The sequence below is a fragment of the Sinohyriopsis cumingii genome, chromosome 3 (genome assembly GCF_028554795.1).
Source record: "Sinohyriopsis cumingii isolate HCF-2022 chromosome 3, ASM2855479v2, whole genome shotgun sequence".
Taxonomy (NCBI): domain Eukaryota; kingdom Metazoa; phylum Mollusca; class Bivalvia; order Unionida; family Unionidae; genus Sinohyriopsis; species Sinohyriopsis cumingii.
This window is the reverse complement of record NC_142963.1, coordinates 79,462,194-79,481,365: the sequence shown is the minus strand read 5'-3', so window position 1 is coordinate 79,481,365 and position 19,172 is coordinate 79,462,194. Positions and strand designations below refer to the sequence as shown.

Here is a 19,172-nt window from a genome sequence, read left to right as displayed (position 1 = left end):
CTCTTAATGGTGAGCACCAAACAAGGCAGCTGTTAGTACCATTTTTGTAAGTCTTTGATATGATTCAACTGGGAATCAAACCCATGACCTCCAGCATCTGAGGCAGACACTCTAGCTACTAGGCCACAGGAACAGTCAAGTAAGATTGTTATCGACAAATACATCAAGAAATTGGACAGAAACTTCCTGGGATGAAGGTCTTTCAGACTTGTTCAAACAATGCTGATGTATCATCAGATATGGAAGTCATTACTAAATGCAAAAAATCCTTCAAGCAACTTCTCAAGAGCTGCTCAGCAGAATTCAAACAGATCTAACCAGAAGCATCCAGTCATAGGTGGCTTTCATTCTTGTACATATGATACCAACTCACTATTAGATATGGCTGCTATTATGAAAAAAGATAAACCTAAATATTGCTTCATCACAAACACTTCTGAACGAAATTTGATGGATGTTGACAGAAAGCAGCTTGATATAAAAGTCTTTAAATTTTATGAAGATTATGCCAGTTCATAATTACTAAAACTAGGCAGAACTTCACATTACATGTTCTTAAAAAGTACTGAGCAAAACTTGACCAGATTCAAAAGAAAGCATTTATGGTAATAAGGGTTCTCAGATTTATACCAATTATGCCACTTTATCATCAAATGTAGCTGCATTACTAATAATGAAAAATCTTTAAATGATTTTTAAAAAAAAAAACTTATACAGAATTTAACTAAATTGTACAGAAGACATTCTGGCATAAAGGACAATGATATTAGTTAATAATGGTCACTGTTACTAAATATATATTCAGTTAGGTACATTACATAATATTAATACTGTGTATAAGTGCATCCCAATATAAGGTGACCTCATCTATAACACAGTATACTTTTATAGCTTCTTGATTGTACGATGTATAAGCTCATCATAGCTGTTCATTATTTAGATTATACTACAATGCTGAGTCATTCACTTCCATGGCAACCAGTCAACAGTTTATTCAGGCATATCATGCTATATGTGAGTTGTTTTTTTTGAAGTAGAGAAATAAATTGGGAATGCTTTTATTGTATCTTTTGTGTATTAGAACAGAAAATATACTGCATTTTTGTCCCCCGGCAGGCAACAGATGAAGATGGTGACATGCTCATTTATACCTTCAGAAGTCCAGACAATAGAACTGAGAAGTCATTTGAATTGGACTCTAGGTAATATCTTAGCCTGATTTCCACAGCTAGACTTGGTTGGTTTAATTATATTATTTTCTCATTGAATGATGAATTTACTTTCATTTATCTCAATTATTTTACTGCATTTTATATGGATGATTCTGACGATAAACAGACAATTTATGTGTATTTACAATACCTGTAATGTCAGTACTTTTACATATATTTTTCAAAAACATTTTTCAGGTGTATAAGTAATTATAGTAACAAATATCAGTTGTAATTTTCCAAAACTTGAAAACTTTTAATAATAAATTGGTTCTTTAAATAGTAAATTTGAGGATGAGATATTAAATTATAATTTGTATGGATTAGTGTGTACCCAAAATTAGAGGGATAAAAAATTACAGACATTACAGTCATATTGTCAAAAGAAAACTGATTAAAGATAAGGGTGATATGGATTGTGTAGCAGCAGGCCAGATGTGCTGGCATTAGATCTCCAGTTCTTATGCATGCAGTGGTCAGTAAATGCTGGGGGATACTCATTTGGTGTTGGTGGTTTCCTCAGAGGTCTCAAATTATATTTATCACAAGTCTTCTAATACAAGACTTGAGTTAGTAATATTGCTTTGCATAAGTTGTCAGATTTTTTTAAGTGGTCAAAAATAGACACATACTATGTTTTGGCTCTAAACATCAGAGACCAGAAGATCCTATTTTATAACTTGTCATCTGTCATCTGTCATCTGTCCATTCACACAAGATTATTATCACTACTCTTAAACTACTGAAAGTATTGTGATGAAACTTTACTCACACATTCATTCTGCGGTCTAGGTGATCCTATTTGAAAACGGTGATATGGACATGGGGCTTGTACTAAAAGACTGCTTACAAATGAAAATGATGTATGGCGTCTGTTGTAGCTATCTTGAACATCTTGTTAATACTATTCCTGAATGGATGGTCAATATCAAAATGAAGTTTTCACTAAAAGACTTGTGATATCTGGTTAGTATTAAATGAAAATGGTACTGATATTTCCTCCAACATGGTCACAAATTTTGTTATCACAACTTGTCCTTAATGGATGGCTGTAGCAACATGGGATTTTCACTAATACACTATTTGTCATGTCTTGCTGGTCCTAAATGAAAATGTCACTAGTCTAACATACAATGTGGTCACCATGGTGAGCATCTTGAAATTCTTGTCACTAACTCTCCTAATTAGAGTGTCATAGCAACATTGGGTTTTCTTTTAAAACATTTCTTCATGTTTAGTTGGTCCTAAATAAAAAGAGGTACAGATTATACCTCCAGTATAGCCAGCATTGTATTTGTCTTAAAAATATTAAAATGGTGAAGGGTGAAGATAACAAGCTTTGTAAAATTTAACAAATAATTTATTTTCCTAGACAACAAGCTTTGTAAAATTTAACAAATAATTTATTTTCCTAGACAAACAAGGTAAAAATGGAAAAAAAAGAACTTATGGTTCTATGAATCAAATCCAAGAATAATTCAAGAATTAAAAAATAGAATTCCTAGAAATAAAAAGTCCTAAATGAATCTCAGTTGGAGTCCTGATTACAATTTCAAGATGGAGGATGATGATGTATACAGTAGTCAGTGTTGTCCTGATGTGTCAACAGTTCTGTGTTGAACCACAGAAAATAAAATTCCAGTTTTGAATTCCGAATAAAATTTCAATAAATGTCTTTGTCCAAGAATTCTGTATGAGCACTTAAATATTTCCAGGAATAAAGAATTAATAATTCCGTAAAATAGAATTTCAACTAGTCACAAACAAAACACCTTTAAGTGTTAATGGTTTATAGCCCAACTGACAAAATTCTCTATAGAAAATAGTTATACACTAATTTAAGATGCAAAACAGATTCCCATATAAAGGTCACATGATCATGTTTCTAGAACCACATAGAAGCTTCACATGCCTAACATCACATACTTCCAATTTCACTTTATGAATCTACACTAAGATACAATATATATTTTAAAAATTTTTTTAAATTGTTTACTTCACCCTCACCAATTCTGAATTTAGGTCAGGAACTAGGTCAGCATTAGATAAAAAGTTTCTATTATTAGAATTTTATGGGAAAAAAAACAGCCAGGTCAAACTAATTTTCAGGAAAATTTAAAATCTGGTAAATAAAATTACATTACAATGGCATGAAATGCAATATAAGAAAGTTAAAACTAACAAACAAACAAATAAATTAAATCAAATATAAATTAAATCAAATATACATAACAATTGTTATTGCTTCTCCTCCTAAGCAAGTTGCCATCTTGAAAATCATATCACCACATCTCTTAAATGAATGGCTATAATGATATGGGATTTTTCACAAAAAAGACTTGAAATTATGTTTTGCTAAATGAAAATGTTGCCAATATGACATCTACTTCAGTCATGACATTGACCATCTTGACAAGGAAAAGAAGCAATAGAAATTATCACTCCATTTCCTAAATAATGGTCATATTAACATGTACTTAATGACTTCTTAAGGCATGTAGTTGATCATAATTATATAAATGATGCCTATCAAACCTCCAATGTAAAAACCAAAATATTGTTATGTGTATCACATTCTTTATTGAAATGAAGGCAGTATTTACATGGGGTTTTCACTAATAGACTTTTTATATTGTGAGGATGTTCTTGATGAAACAGTAATGATTGTGATCCCAATAATGTGGTTGTCATGGCAGACATTTAAAAAAATTGTCATCACTACTTCTTCTGAGCAAATAGTGTTTGTGACATAATGTTTTTACTGCATGACTTCTTATTATATCTTGTCAGTCCTAAATGAAAATGATGCTAATCATATGTCCAATATCACCATCATGGTAACCATGTTTAAAATCTTGTTATTGTCATTTCTTTTTAATAGATGGTAATATAGGCATGGAATTTTCACAAAATGACTTATTGCAATATCTAGCTGGTTTTAAGTCAGTTTTGGTGCTGGGTAGACCTACAGTTTGGTGGCTGTAGTGGTAATCCTGAAAATCATATCTTAGCTGCTTCTGATGAATGGGTAGTCGTAGTGACATGGGGTTGACACTAAAGAACTTTTTCTGATGTATAGTTGGTCATAATGAAAATGGTTCTGATCAGGCCTCCAATATGGCTGTCATGGTAGCCATCTTGAAAATCTTGTTTTATCTGCTTCTTCTGTACAGATGCACATATAGAGATGTGGTTTTCACTAACAGTATCTTATGATATCTGGTGCTGATGAGGTCTCCAATATGATAATCTTGATGGCCATCTTGAAAATCTTGTTATCGCTACAGTAAGTACTATTTAAGGGATGGTCATATTGACATAGGGCTTTAGTAGAGCACTTGTCCCTATACAGTTCATTTAGTTGATTCCAAATAAAAATGATGCCAATATGATGTCTGAGAATTTTACAAATCTTTAAGATTTTAGCTGCACTGAATTGTGAGAATAGAAACACAAATAAATATGAATGTATTCCTATCAGACCCAGTTTATGGATGTATCCGAAGAATATCTGTAGATGACTGCTATGACTTCAACAACTTCATTTTTTCTCCAAAACAGTATTATGTATTGTTTATTAAAGCTATGTGTATGGATATATCTTGATGTTGTCTAAGACATGGTTCAAAGTGAAATATTATGACAGAAATTTTTGTACATATACTGCACTTAACAGATATCTTGTGAACATGGTGACTTAAGCATGGAAGAAAATAATTTTTGTTACCAGCTTTGCCTCTTCTATAGACAAAGTTCTGATATGTTAACCTATATATACCTTGGTGGATCGATTCAAATTTCAGTACTTAAGGGCTATGTATTTCACTGGATGCAGCGGCAGGCCACATCATCCAGTCAAAATCAACTTATTTGAATTTTAACACTATTCCTACATGATTAAGATGAGTGGAGCACACAAATGTAATGGACTTGTAAATAAGCAATTTTCCACTGCCTGCCCATGTTTTTGCACAAATACATCCTTTCACTCGAATATACCTGTAATGGATTCCCCCTGGTACGTAGTCATACTTTTGACATTAAACTACAAAGTATCCTTTTGAAGTGAATTGCCTTTACCATTTTCAGCCAATGTACAATGCACTGCTTTTACATGCTGTTAGATAGTAGGCATTATATACTAAGGGAGGCAACTTGTGAAATTCAGTAGATGTCACTATTACTAAGCTCTGAAATATCTGATTGATCCACCAAGATGTAGATTGGTTAACATATTGAAACTTTGACTAGCAAAGATGCCAGCTTTGATATGTTGTAGTTTCTTTGGAATGTCAGAAATGGTTTCAATATTCAACAGTTAAAAGTATAAAAGGACTATTGTTACAGACGTATCTTTTATTCTGTTATTATTTTCAGTCAACAGAGCATCAGCGCCTTTTCTGGCATTTCACCTGTCTTTTGCTGCATATTAATACTGAACTTTTGATTCAATATGTGTGTACTTCATTCAGATTGACTTCAGTATAACTTGTCTTTTTGTTAACTTTCAGTTAATGAAGTAGTGCATTCTTTATTCATATATTAATATATGCTTTAGTGTATGATAAAGGATATTTTCTACACCCAAAAATGTGTGTGTGTGTGTGTGTGTGTGTGTGTGTATACATACTCACACATGCACACAAACAAAGGAAGGGGTATTTGAAAAGTTCTGAATATTTTTTATAACTTTTTGCTTAATAAGTGAATAAAGACTAAAAGAACCCCAGTCTAAAGTTGTTTCAGAGAATAAAGACTAAAATAATATGTATATCAGATAAGACACTTATGCTAAGATTTTGTATTCTCTGCTTTTAATTTTCTAGACTGTCATCCTCAACCTCTGGAATATTCAACACAGTCATGTACTGTGAATTCACTATTTTTCTTGGTGTATCATTTTTGTTTTCATTTTAGAGTTGCTTCAAGGCACAGCTTTAATGACCAAACAAGCATTGATCCTTCTTGTGTGGAATAAATAACACCACTTCCCAGATCCACAAATTTAAGTACCATTGTCAGATAACTGTGAAGTTAAATGAATTCACAGTAAGTGCAAAATTTCTAACTAGTCACCATTAATTATATACACTTAATTTTTGTGACCAACATTTGAAGTGTTATATGTAAGTTATTTTTCATTGTGTATGTTGCAGGTCTGGTGTTTTAACAGTGAAGGAGGGCTTAGACAGAGAAACCATCAGCAATTATAGCATGACCATTTCTGTGTCAGATCAACTACATGTAAGAACTTCTCATAAGCTCTGTCTTTCTGCAGAATTATTATCATTAGGGACCACTTGACATAGGAGGAAAAGCCCTGTAGTGATCATTTTGTCCATCCATCATCACCCCAGCAGTCCATTTATATTTCAACAGTTTGGATTCTGTAAGATGACTTTGCTTGGATCTGCCTTCCAAAACATTATTTAGAGGACCTATGTCCCCTCAGAAGATTTCCACAAGATAAATTTACCAATGATCCTTGAATTTCAACCAAATTTGGCATCAAACTTTGCACTGATGAGTCCTATAATAAATTTGATTTACATCATTCCACATTAATTTTAAAAAATTATATCCCCAAATTTCTCTTCCTTTTAGAGTTTGGTTTACACAGCATAACCTTATTACAGATTGTTGCATATCGGTCAGGTCTACAATGCTGATAGATGAGATCTTGCACAATTTTGATTACCTGCATCCCAATACATCATTTACATGAGATATGGCTTTTTAGCTTCTCCTTATATCTTTGGTTGCTATCAAATAATTTTATTAAGGGTTGTTTAATTTTCGGAAATTTAGTGTTCAGTTTTATGTTGATGAGGTCTTGAATAAACTGGATTTCCATCATTTCTTGGCTTTGTTTGAAAGAGTTGTATCCTCTGATTGCTCATCCTAACTTTTGGTTTCCACAGCTTAACTAAACTTACACCTGCCTGTTTGATTAAAACCAAATTTCACATGTGGCTTTATATTGATATTATCTTGATTTCCATTGTTTTACATCATTGAGTTAGGCCCACAGGTTGCACATTCCCTTTAATTGGCTTCTCAATATTAGCTCTTGGATTTTGATCATTCATACTGCAGTTTTATAGATCTTAACTGATTTCTAACATTTGACAATATCATTTACATTTGTTATTGGTAACCAATTGATAGCATCATCATCATAGACAAGACAATAAATTTACAAAGAATTCTTCCAAAAAGTTCCACTGCTAACTAAATTGTAAAAGATAGGGCTCCCGTCACTAATAGCTCTAAGTGTTATCATTATTATTATTATTATTCTAGCACAGAGTGTCTCAAACTGTGATATGTAGACCACTGGTGCTATGCATGCTCCATTCAGGTGGAATGCAAAAACACTGGAGAACAATCAAGAACCTGAACTTTGTTAAACAAAAAACAGACTCATCTTTCCCATTAGAAAAGAAAGAATACTGATATCAAAATATGAGTGTATTTGTTTTTGTATTTATATAAAAAAAAGTGTTAATTATTATTAAGATTTTTTTGTTTGCTTTACAATAGTTAGACAATGGTACAAGTGGCTCACTGAGACCCTTAGCAATCATTAAGTGGTTCTGCTGAGACCATCAGCAATGTTTAAGTGGTCCATAAAAAGTTAGAGAACCACTGCTCTTGCTCACTTGGTCACATAACCATGTGAGTTAATGGTATTATATTGTGTATGTCAACATTTACTATTTTGAACTTTGAAAAATACAGTGAATTGACTTCATTGAAATTTGTTGAAATAATTCTGGCATAAAGACGTTTGAGACATACACAAATGATGATCTGTAATTAAATATGTCTGTGCTTGCCAAACAGAAGTTTATCAAAATGAACGAAAAATATCCTACCATGAAAGGCTTAACTTTTATTCAAGTAAGGCCACCACTACCAAAACTAGCTAAACCTTTCAACAGTGTTTTATCAAAACCACTCAACAGAATTCAACTAAATTTGACTGAAAACAGCAGGGCAAGAAGGTTTTTTCACTTTTTACAAATTATTTTAATTTGCTATCAGATGCAGCCACCATTACTAAAATTTAAAAAATTTGACAACACTTATGTTCGTGGAAAAATAGCTCAACAGAATATGATGAAATGAAGGCCTTTCAAATTTTAAAACAGAAGCCTTTCAGCCATCTAATATAGCTGCCATCATTTAAAGTGGATGAGCCTTTTAAATGATTCTTTCTCTTAAGCAACTCAACAGAATTTGACTGAATTTGACAGCATTCTGATATAAAGACATTTCAGTATTTTAGAATAAAGGATTAAGTTCTTAGCAAGCCAGACTCATGACTGAATGGTTGTGCATTGTAATGCTTCAGTTGGATCAGCCCAGATCAGTTACTATGGTGTGTCCAAAAGCAATTACTTTAATCCATTTGCCTTTGCAATAAATAACCTACTGGTGTCATTGTACAAATACTATGAAAGCAAATCAAAACCAAAAACAAATGATGCCCATCTTACATCAAAAAATTAATTTTCATTACTAAAATTTGAAAACCTTATGATGACTTTTTCTCAAAAATAACTCTGTAGAATTGTATCGTATTGACAGAAAGCTTTTTGACATAAAAACCTTCACATTTCGTGCAAATGCTGTTAATCCTTCATCAGATGGTTACCATTACCACAAGTTGAAGAAAATATTTTCTATTACTAATCAAAAGCCTCTAAATAGACCTTGACCAAATTAGACACAAAGCATTTTTGCACAAAGTCCTTACAAATGATGCTGCTTCACCATCTGTTTTAGCTACTGTTACTTAAAATAGAAAAAAAAAATCTTTGAATGACTTCTTCTGCATACACTTAAAAGTATGTTGCCAATTTGACAGAAATGTTACTGGCATTAAAGTCTTTTAATTTTCAATAATGCAGTTGATATGGATGAAGATACTTTGAGTAACTATCTGGAGGAAATTTTTACAGTAGGCATTCTATTCATCCAGATATTTTGGCTTACTGCACTCTTAGATAACTGGGCATGTACTTGTTATTATGTTTTTTGCAATAGGAACATCTTGATTTGTGAATTAACTACTTAGTTTAGACAAATGAAATTTTGTAAATAAATGACCTGATTAGATTTTCTCACTATTTTGAACTTTTGTTCTTTTAATATTGTTTTCTTTTACATTTTAGAATCAAACATTTAGCGCAAGCATGATTTATTCTAGACAAGATAAATTAGGCAGGTGTTATTCTATCCATGTGCATATGGCTTTGTTAACCTTTCATGCATACTAAATGTTAATATTTTACAAGTTTGTCATGGTTTTGAACTACATCATTTTGGTGAAACTTTGTTAGCATGATTGTGTTTAAATTGCTGAAGCCATTTATACTTATTGGACCATAGGAGCATATGTGTTTTACAAATATTTATACTTTTTTTACAATAGGAGCATATGTGTTCTACAAATATTTATATTTATTGGACAATAGGAACATATGTGTTCTACAAAGACAAATCTAGTTCATAGTCCAATATACATAATGGTATTTGGCTGGTCTTTTGTCTTTTCTCACATGATAAATTACCATTTCCAGTTTCCCTTGAGCTCAGGGTTTATTTGAGTAATCTCACCATCTATGTGTAAGGAATTAGCAGCTTTCTGTAGTAAATCGAGTGTCACTGTTATTTCCAGTTTGCTCAGGCTATCTTTGAGTTTTGAGGTCACATAGATTTAGTGTTTAACTGTGTTTTTGGTGCAACCTCTGTGTCTGTTTTCCAGACCTTTTCAAGTTCTGATGCTAGATTATATACTTGTTCCTTGCATTTGATGTGAGAGTAAATGCAACACCAGTGTCTCAACTCTAAGTCAGACACCTCTACTTGTCAATCACTACATTATGTCTGGCGGCTGTCCACTTATGCTATATCCAAGTAACAGTCTTGATGTTGAAGTCCACTTTTGCTATTAGAAAGACATTACTAGGCTGGCCCATTGAGCCAACCTTAGGAGAAATACTGTAAAATAAATTGTAAAATACGTTGATTCAGTTCTGCTTACATGGTATGAAGAAATTTGTTTTCAATTACATTACTCTCAAATAGTCCCTCTTTATAAGCTTGCTTTGGTTAAAACTATACATATAGGACTTGAGTGCAATACAAAAAAGAAAAATGCAGTCAAAGATTGAAATATTGAAATCTTGATTCAAATGACAGTGGAAAGGTTGAACTTGTAAATGAATAACTAGAGTGTTCTAAGAGAATCTTCAGAAATAAATATCACAATAGAACTGGAATATTTTTTGCTACTATATGCAACATAACTACTTTGCTTTGTGTAATGATAATGTGTTTAATTCCAATTTTTAGATTCCCATATTAAGTTAGGCATATTATGTATTGTCCATCTTTGTATTCATCCATCTGTGTTAGCATTTGTTTGTATGGTCCATAACCTTGTGAAGGTTGAAGAGATTTTCATGAAATTTTGCACGACTACATATTATGATTAGACAGTGAAGTGTGTATTGTATCATAGCCTCAAGATTAAGGTCATGGCAAAGGAAAATCTAACTCTTTGTATTCTTGTCAAAAGTATAACTTTTAATGAACCTCTTGCCATTTATTTACCATATATAGATGGTATGTCACATACTGATTGTAACCATTCCTCTTGCCTGAAGGTCAAATAAGAGCAAGGAAAATTTACTCTGACTTGTAACTATAACTTTTGAATCAGTGAAGATATTTTAATGAAATGTTAACCAATCATATCTCACTAATGAAATGTTAACCAATCATATCTCACTAATGAAATGTTAACCAATTATATCTCACTAATGAAATGTTAACCAATTATATCTCACTAATGAAATGTTACCCAATTATATCTCACTAGACAGTATGTTACATATCATAGCCATGCCCCTCCCTCAGCATCACTGTCATAGATAGGGAAAATATAAATCACTGACATGCATGGGTATATTTTTTTAAACTTCTGAACCACTGAAAATATTTTTTCTTGAAACTTTATTTGTCTTGACTTTTAGTATTTCATATATTCACAGTCATGACCCCATTTTGCAGTACTTTTTGTCAGTATATATACAGTCAAAAACAACCCAGTGCCATATGACAAAAACAGATTGCAAATATGTTTGAACATATGCATGTTCGTCATTGGAGAAATCTGTTTAAGGATCCTGTATTATCAATTTATCATTAATATGATATAACAGATGACGAAAACAGCTTTTGATGCATCAGAGATAATCAGAATAACAAGTGTACTTGTGTAATCAGGAAAATAATGTACCCCATCTCACCCTACCTCCAATATGCCTTTGAAAGCTTTTGATTTGTCATAAAGGATCTTAATTTGGCAATGATTATAAACTAGTTGGTGTCTATGAGCACTAATTACAGAAGCTCACATTTTTCTTTCTTTCATTATTTCTTATTTGTGGATAGCAAACATTTGTCTTGCTAGTTTTACATAAAAGGGTGCTTAAATTAGCAGTTGAATAAAGTGGATCTAATTATATGATTGCAGTACATTATGTAACAGTAATATATATTTCAGACTCTTTCTGATGGTGTTATCTGGAGCCAAGAGTTATCCCAGACTTTGAAACCATATTATTCAACATATTATAGGGTCATTATTGATACATAACCATGGATTTAGATAGATTATGATGATGTGATGATGTTTTGGACATTAAACTTAATCCAATTTTGACAGAAATATGCGAAGTATATCAAAACTTGTATAAAGCGAATTGTACATCTAAAGAAGCTTTCTGTTCTTTTGGAAGATATATTAACTGTGTAAGTACATAGTACATACATGTATAAAGTCTTTCTGTCATTTACTTGATATTTTAGTTTATTTCCTTTCATCCTCTATAATAGCTAGGATTATCAAATAGCACTAATAGTTGCAACTTTCTATAAATCTGAATTTCTAAAGGTTACATTTATGATGCTATACAGCTAATGTCATATGACTGTACTTAAGTGTTAGATCATAAGGAGAGGTCAGACATTGTGGGCTTGTAATTGTAGTTAAAGAGCTATCACTATGTTCTTTTTACAGCATTTTCAGGCTTTTAGTATTGAATATGGATATTTTATGCTTTATACTAGTTCATTTCTATGTTATACTGTTAAGAACTGTTCAGCAGGACCATTAATTAACTTACAAACAAAAGAAAGGAAACCATGCATGCCATACCTGACCACTATTATGGGCACTGATATATTAATGAACTGAAAGGTGTGAATAAATATTCATATGCGCTTATGTATGTATGTTTAATGGTATGTGAGTACAACGCTAGCTATATATTGTGCCGATTAAAAGTTCTAAATATCCAAGTTTAAAGAATTCAAAAAATTTGGATAAACCCTTCCAAATAACTCAAGAATTAATATCCAGCAAAACAAAAGAAAGAAAGGTAGATGTTAAAATTCTGCTAAAGGTAACTGATGAAAAATATAATGGTAAAAATCATAAATTCCTTGAAACATATTACATACAATAAACTGTTGGTGTACAACTAGGTGCTCAGAGGCTATAGGATCAAGAAACATCTGTTGAGTCAAAAATATAGGAGGATCATGCTGTTGAAAAATTAGTTTCTTTGTGCACCATTTCTCTTCCAAATTATTGAGGAAAAAAAGATACCAAAACATGGAGTCCCAGGTGTAGTATGTATGAAATAATCTAGTATAAGGCACCTGAAATATAACAATGTACTTTTTGTGACTTCCTTGAACAGCATTATACTGAGAGAGAACTAGAATATTGCAAATTTGTAAGTATTTTTTCTATCTTGACCAATATTATTGTTGTAACTGTGAATGGCATCTGAATGTGTTGTGTGTGATTTCCAGCCTTTTGCATACCATTGATGTCTCACAAAATATCACAGGATTTATGATTATCTTACAGTTTCACTCCTTGTGTTTATTTTCAACACAATAATTAGTGTCTTTTGCAAAGACTTATTTGGTGACATTTTTTAAAATCATATCTGAGTGACTTGGGATGCAAAGTAAGTCAGAATATTAGACATACCTTACCTTGCATAAAATTCTTTTTGTTTTCCAGGTAACATCAGTACCTATCAATATTAAGATCCTGGATGTTAATGACAACAGTCCTGTATTTCAGGATGCAAATTATACGTTTCATTTGATGGAGGAAAACAAAAATCAAATGAATGTTGGTTATATAACTGTATGTATTAACACACACACCACACCACTTTTTTCTTTTCTTTTTTTCAATAAAACAGTAATACCATCTTTGTCCCGTGATAATAAATTAATTTTAAACTTATCATCAGAAAATACATTTTCAAAAATTGTCATAATTTTTGTACTAATGAAGAGTGAAGTTTGAAAAAATAAAATAAAACAGTAATTATTTCTTTCTAGGTTCAGTCGGATGTGTTATATGTGTGAAATATCTTTATGACTTATGCTTTAATTTTTCTGGCTCCATCAATATTGGTTTTTTTGTGCCTGATTATTTCACAATTTGTTTTAATAAAAGCATGAAGCTAATACATGTGGAAACCTAAAATTATGACAGAACATGGAATAACAGAAGTAACTACCATTTGATGTAATCGGCAATAAAGGAATTTCATTTAAAGCTTTTCTTTGGAAAGCTTAAATGTTTAAACCGCTACATGTATTTATCCACCTTACTTTAGAACTCTGAATCACATAAAATTGATGGGTATCAAATGTCATAGTTTGGTTAATAAATGTATATTCTTAGATCCCTAATTTCATGGATTTGTCATTTCAAAAAATATATTACAATATTGAATGATAATGAATACATCTCTAAATAAATATAATGTCAGTCACTTAATTGCATGTCTGAGCAAACTGGCCTTATCAATACTGTAGTAATTCAATTGATTAGGTAGGTCATTCATAACTAGCATGAATGTGGAGATGTTGACATACTTTTACATGTTATATTTTCAAAATTCTGATTGTGCCTTATGAAATTTTGAAGTAAGTTTCGCTGTTAAGCTACTTGTTTTTCAGATAAAATTTTGATAATATCAGTAGAGTGGACATTGGTCTTGTAGTTTCATGGCTCCTCCTGTCTTCCTTTCTTTAGGATAGATATAATATTTGCTCACTTACATGTTTTTTGGAAAGTTGCTACTCATTATACTTAAGTTTATAATATGCTTAATAACTTTGTTATTAATGGTGAAGCATTTGTAAGAATTAATGGACCATTATGATCCAATCCAGAGGATTATTAATACTCAACTTATGGGGGGCCCCGAGTGGCCGAGTGGTCTAAAGCGCTCTCCATTACAGATCACTGCCATCTCACCTCTGTCTGCGTGGGTTCGAGTCTCGGATTCAGCCAGTGTGGGTATGTGAGAAAGCTTGCCGGTAGCTTCTCGTGGGTTGGTGGTTCTTTCCAGGGTTTTCCCGGGTTCTTCCTCCACCATTAATACTGGCCGCCATGTATAGCCTATCGTGTGCTGAAAATTGGCGTTAAACCCCACAACAACAACAACAACATACTCAACTTATGGAATATATCAAAAACTTCAGTCTTACTATCATTAGCTATTGAATTTTTTTATCATCAGGAATCGTAGCTTATTTAAATGATAAAATGGCATCAAGTTCAGTTGGGTTGTTAGTTTAGTTCTGAATACAGATACTGGAGATGCTTGTGAAGAAATTATTGAACATATGAGCATCTTGTAAGGTCTCAGTCAATCTCAACCAGAGAAACATCTAACCCATAAGCCTATTAATATAAAGTGGATTATCTCAACACATGACAAAGCATGACTTTTGGATAAATATGATTAAATGGGGAACAAGTCTGCTGATTGCTTACAAGGCAGCATTGTATGTGAAATTAATTAGTAATAACAATGTACTTTTGTGGTTTGTTTGCCCAATGGAATAAGGAATATTCTTGTGATCAATAGAAAAAAACAATATAATAAAAACTTGTGGCAATACATTGTTTTAATGATTAATATGTTGGATATTTTCAAGACTAAACAGCAACAGATGTTATTTAAGATTATTTGTGTTTTAAAAAATGTTATAAAGATCAAGACTTACAATATGGAGCATTTTAGTTGATACCTTGTAAGGAAATACACAAAGAAACAGGGAGACTAATAAACTAATGCACTTTTCCTCACTCCCTCTAATCACACTAAATGCCCTTATTTGAAGTCACTAAGTGATAATAATAATAATACTTTCACAATGACTTAGACAAATAAAAATCTGGTTCTTTTTGGGAGAGGGGCTACTCAAGAGCTAGAATCTCCATGAAATATACTGTTTATGACAGGAATGATTTCAAATCAGTGCTAGGCCGATCTCACTATTAAAGTGTATTGTGTGCTCATCTTGGATTAAGTAGAATCTGTGCTAAGCTGATCTCAACATTACAGTGCAGAGATCCCAGAGCAAGTAAAATCTATGCCTGGCTGATCCATGCATCAGAGTATTTTGAGCTGATCTGAGATTATTTCAAATTATTTATAATTACATATATTCAAACTAAACCCATGTTTGAAAATCAAATATTTTTTGGTATGAGTCCACAGTTTGACATAGGCTCATCACAGCCTACAAGATTTGTATAGTCTTGGCTGATTCCAGAATTCTCAACATAAGGTGGTGTGATGATCCCCTGGTTGAAGCAGTACAAAATTTTTATGAAACAGTGATGACGTTATTATTTGTGTAGAAAATGAGTATCTGATTGGGAAAGAAAACCTACCCAATGGCAGTCCCAGTCAAGATGCACTGAAACTGGTGAAAGGCAGGTACAAAAATTGTGTTGTGTATGCCTCACAATGTATGCAGTAAACTATTGGTTTTATGGCTGTTGACAGGCGAGAACAAATAAATGCACACAAAAATATACTTGGATGATGAGATTCAAACCATGTGTCTGAAACTCTGAAAGCCCAGAGAAAGAGACTGGGCATGTGATGCTACATGCATATCCTTGACATTTTGATTGGCTCTTTGAAAACTGGTGACAGTGATGACCAATGCAGATGGTTCTGGTCATGTATACTGAATTTGCTGCTACTGCTAGCCCCAAATAGGTAGCTAAAAGTCTTTGTAACCTTCCCATTTTCATTGAACATGTACAGAACCATTATACCTTGATTTTGCTTATGACTAGACACTTCTGACTTCAAATTATTGTAACAGCCTGCAAGACTACCTTATATGTATAAACTACAGTGACGTTTTATTTTATAGAACTTTAATGCTTTCACAGTTCACAGATATTTCCAATAATAGGTGCTTTGCAAGGGGACATGCAGAAATAGCTGAACACATTCTGTTAGAATGCCAAAATTGTAAAACTCTATGATATGATGTTACTCATTGACATAGTTCTTACTGTTAAGACATTCTTCAACAATCCATGATAAAATTAATATAAGTGTACATGTACATACATGTAACAGAAGAGAGAAGTTGGCTTAAGTCAAATTGGTAGATGTGCAGTATTGTTTGGGAATTTTTGCTTCAAAAGATTAATGATTTTCAATGAGAATATTAAATGTTTTTTTATTGTGGCACATGTCTTTGACTTTCTTATCGAATTGAGGTCCCAAAATTTGGATCACTATGTGACTAGTTTTCATCCATTTGTATGAGAACTTCCATATAATTTCTGAGCCAGGAAACACTATTTTGGTTAGATCTGAAAATATATCTTCTACCATAAACAGAGGAGTATTTAAAACTATAAAGTTGGGGAACAGTATCTTGGCATGTATATCTTTCTCCACATTTGATGCAGATTCTGCAACATGGATTTGGCTGATCATGTATTTGTTGTCTTAAGTTTAATATGCTTGAATAATTAATGTGGCATCATGCATAATGCTATTTTTGCCACCATTGCAGACATTAAAACCAGCTATACAGCAAGGTTAGAATGCATATTTATGTCCTTTGAATTTAATTCCAGCCACTTAAATTATTGTTTCCATCCATCATTGTGTTTTATGTAATAATTTGGTTGCTTAGATTTTGGCATTTTAGTCTTGGGGGATAATGCAGGCTTAGATATCTTAACAAAGATTAAACACTGAAGCCAAACTGACACGGTTTTATGCTCTTTAGTAATCCAACCATAATAAATTAGTCCCTTAAACATTTTGGGATTTACAACTGTATTATCCATTTCAGCAAACTTCAAACATTGAAGCCAACCAACCCTGCTGACATAATCATAATTATTTTATGCTGCCTGAAATTATAGCAACCATATAATCTTGCCCTGTTAAAGCCTGTTCACATCCACATGATCACAGGCAGTATTATCATTAATATACTATACTGGAAGTAACAAAATGAGAAAAAAAGGAAAAAATCAAAAGTTTCAATAATAATTTTGTACACATGGGAGATTTTAGTGAGTGCTGAGAGAAATTGGAGACACTCCTCATCTCAGGAGGAAAACCTTCCAGTTTGGGAGGTTCACTTGCATGCAGATATTTATGTCAATGCAAACCTGCATAAGATTGTCAAAACACTTTTCACCTTTACACTTACCAGTCTATTCAAGGTTTTCTTAATATTGTAAGATCTCTGCAGTAATAACATCAAGTTTAAGCCAGTAGATAAATATTTTGCAATTTTAGGGTAACAAGAGAGACAGATTTTAATAAGTTTCCAGCTTTCTGCTGAACCCATATATTTTGCATTGGTTATAATTATACATGAAGATGTTTTTCTTAATAAATATCACTTAGACTAAATTTGTATCCATACCGTATAATGTATTTACATTACTGTCTTGGAGGTATCCTGTCAAAATGAATTTCCGCATATCTAAATAAAAAAGGTATGAAAAAAAACGATATATGATTTTGATTATTTGACAGTAAAAAGGCATGAAAAAAAAGATAAATGATTTTAATTATTTGACAGTTATGCCCAAAGCAGATGATTGACATGATTCTGATGTTTCATAAATATTCAGAATATCCACCATCATATATATATATATATATATATATATATATATGGTTGATGTTGATGTGAATTGTATTATTGCAGAGTTAGTTGTCTTGCTATATTTGTTTCAAAACAATTATCCATCTGAAATTTGTGATTTACAATATGCATATCAACTGAAGTAATATTGTCCTAGCATTATTCTGATCACATTGACTCATAAAGTGCATGTACTGTAAAATGTTTAATTACATTTTTGTTTACAAAGGCCACAGATCTGGATGAAGGCAATAATAAGAACATAACATATGAAATCTTTGATGGTAATGTGTAAGTATTTTCATAAGTATCCCTTCCTTTCCTTAATATTTGCTTATAGTCCTTGGGATATTTTAATATCAGTATATTATTATCTTATTTGATTATTCTGTGAACATAACTTTTATATTAAAAATAAAAATAATGACCTTAACTATAACCAAACACATTATGAACTCAGAATGCTGGAGATCAGCTTTAAAATGCTGGACAAAAGTGCTTGAGAATTTTTCAAAACCAGAAAGCATCCAAAGTATCTCCCATTAGTGAAATCATTATAAGTATTAAGTTCTACTTGTCATGGACCAGAATAGCTTATATGATGTCCTGTCGTCTGTCTGTTGGCACAAATTTCTCATCATTGCTTCTTTATTACTGGTGGTAAGGATTGCCATAAAACTTGACACACATGTTCATTCCAAAGCCTTAATGAAAATGGTGCAGATGAGACATGTAGCATGGCTTTCATGGTGGCTATTTGGAAAACCTTGTTATCAGTATTTTTTTTCCAAAAATAATGGTCATATGTTTTCACTGCGAGTCTTCTCATGATGTCAAGTTGGTCCTGAATGAAAGTGGGAGTGGTGATGAGCTGTACTCCAGTTTTGCTAACATGGTGACCATCTTGAAAATGTTGTC

At 32.2% G+C, this 19,172-nt stretch overlaps 1 protein-coding gene across 1 annotated transcript in view; it reads left to right on the top strand.

The window, feature by feature from the left end:
- LOC149803173 (protocadherin Fat 4-like) overlaps positions 1–19,172 on the top strand; it is a 208,618-nt gene that overhangs the window by 99,299 nt on the left and 90,147 nt on the right. Inside the window, exons 26-29 of the mRNA XM_089953895.1 lie at positions 1,117–1,202; positions 6,368–6,455; positions 13,324–13,452; positions 18,484–18,545. Of these exons, the coding sequence (XP_089810021.1) occupies positions 1,117–1,202; positions 6,368–6,455; positions 13,324–13,452; positions 18,484–18,545 (365 nt within the window). The remainder of the gene's footprint in view (positions 1–1,116; positions 1,203–6,367; positions 6,456–13,323; positions 13,453–18,483; positions 18,546–19,172) is intronic.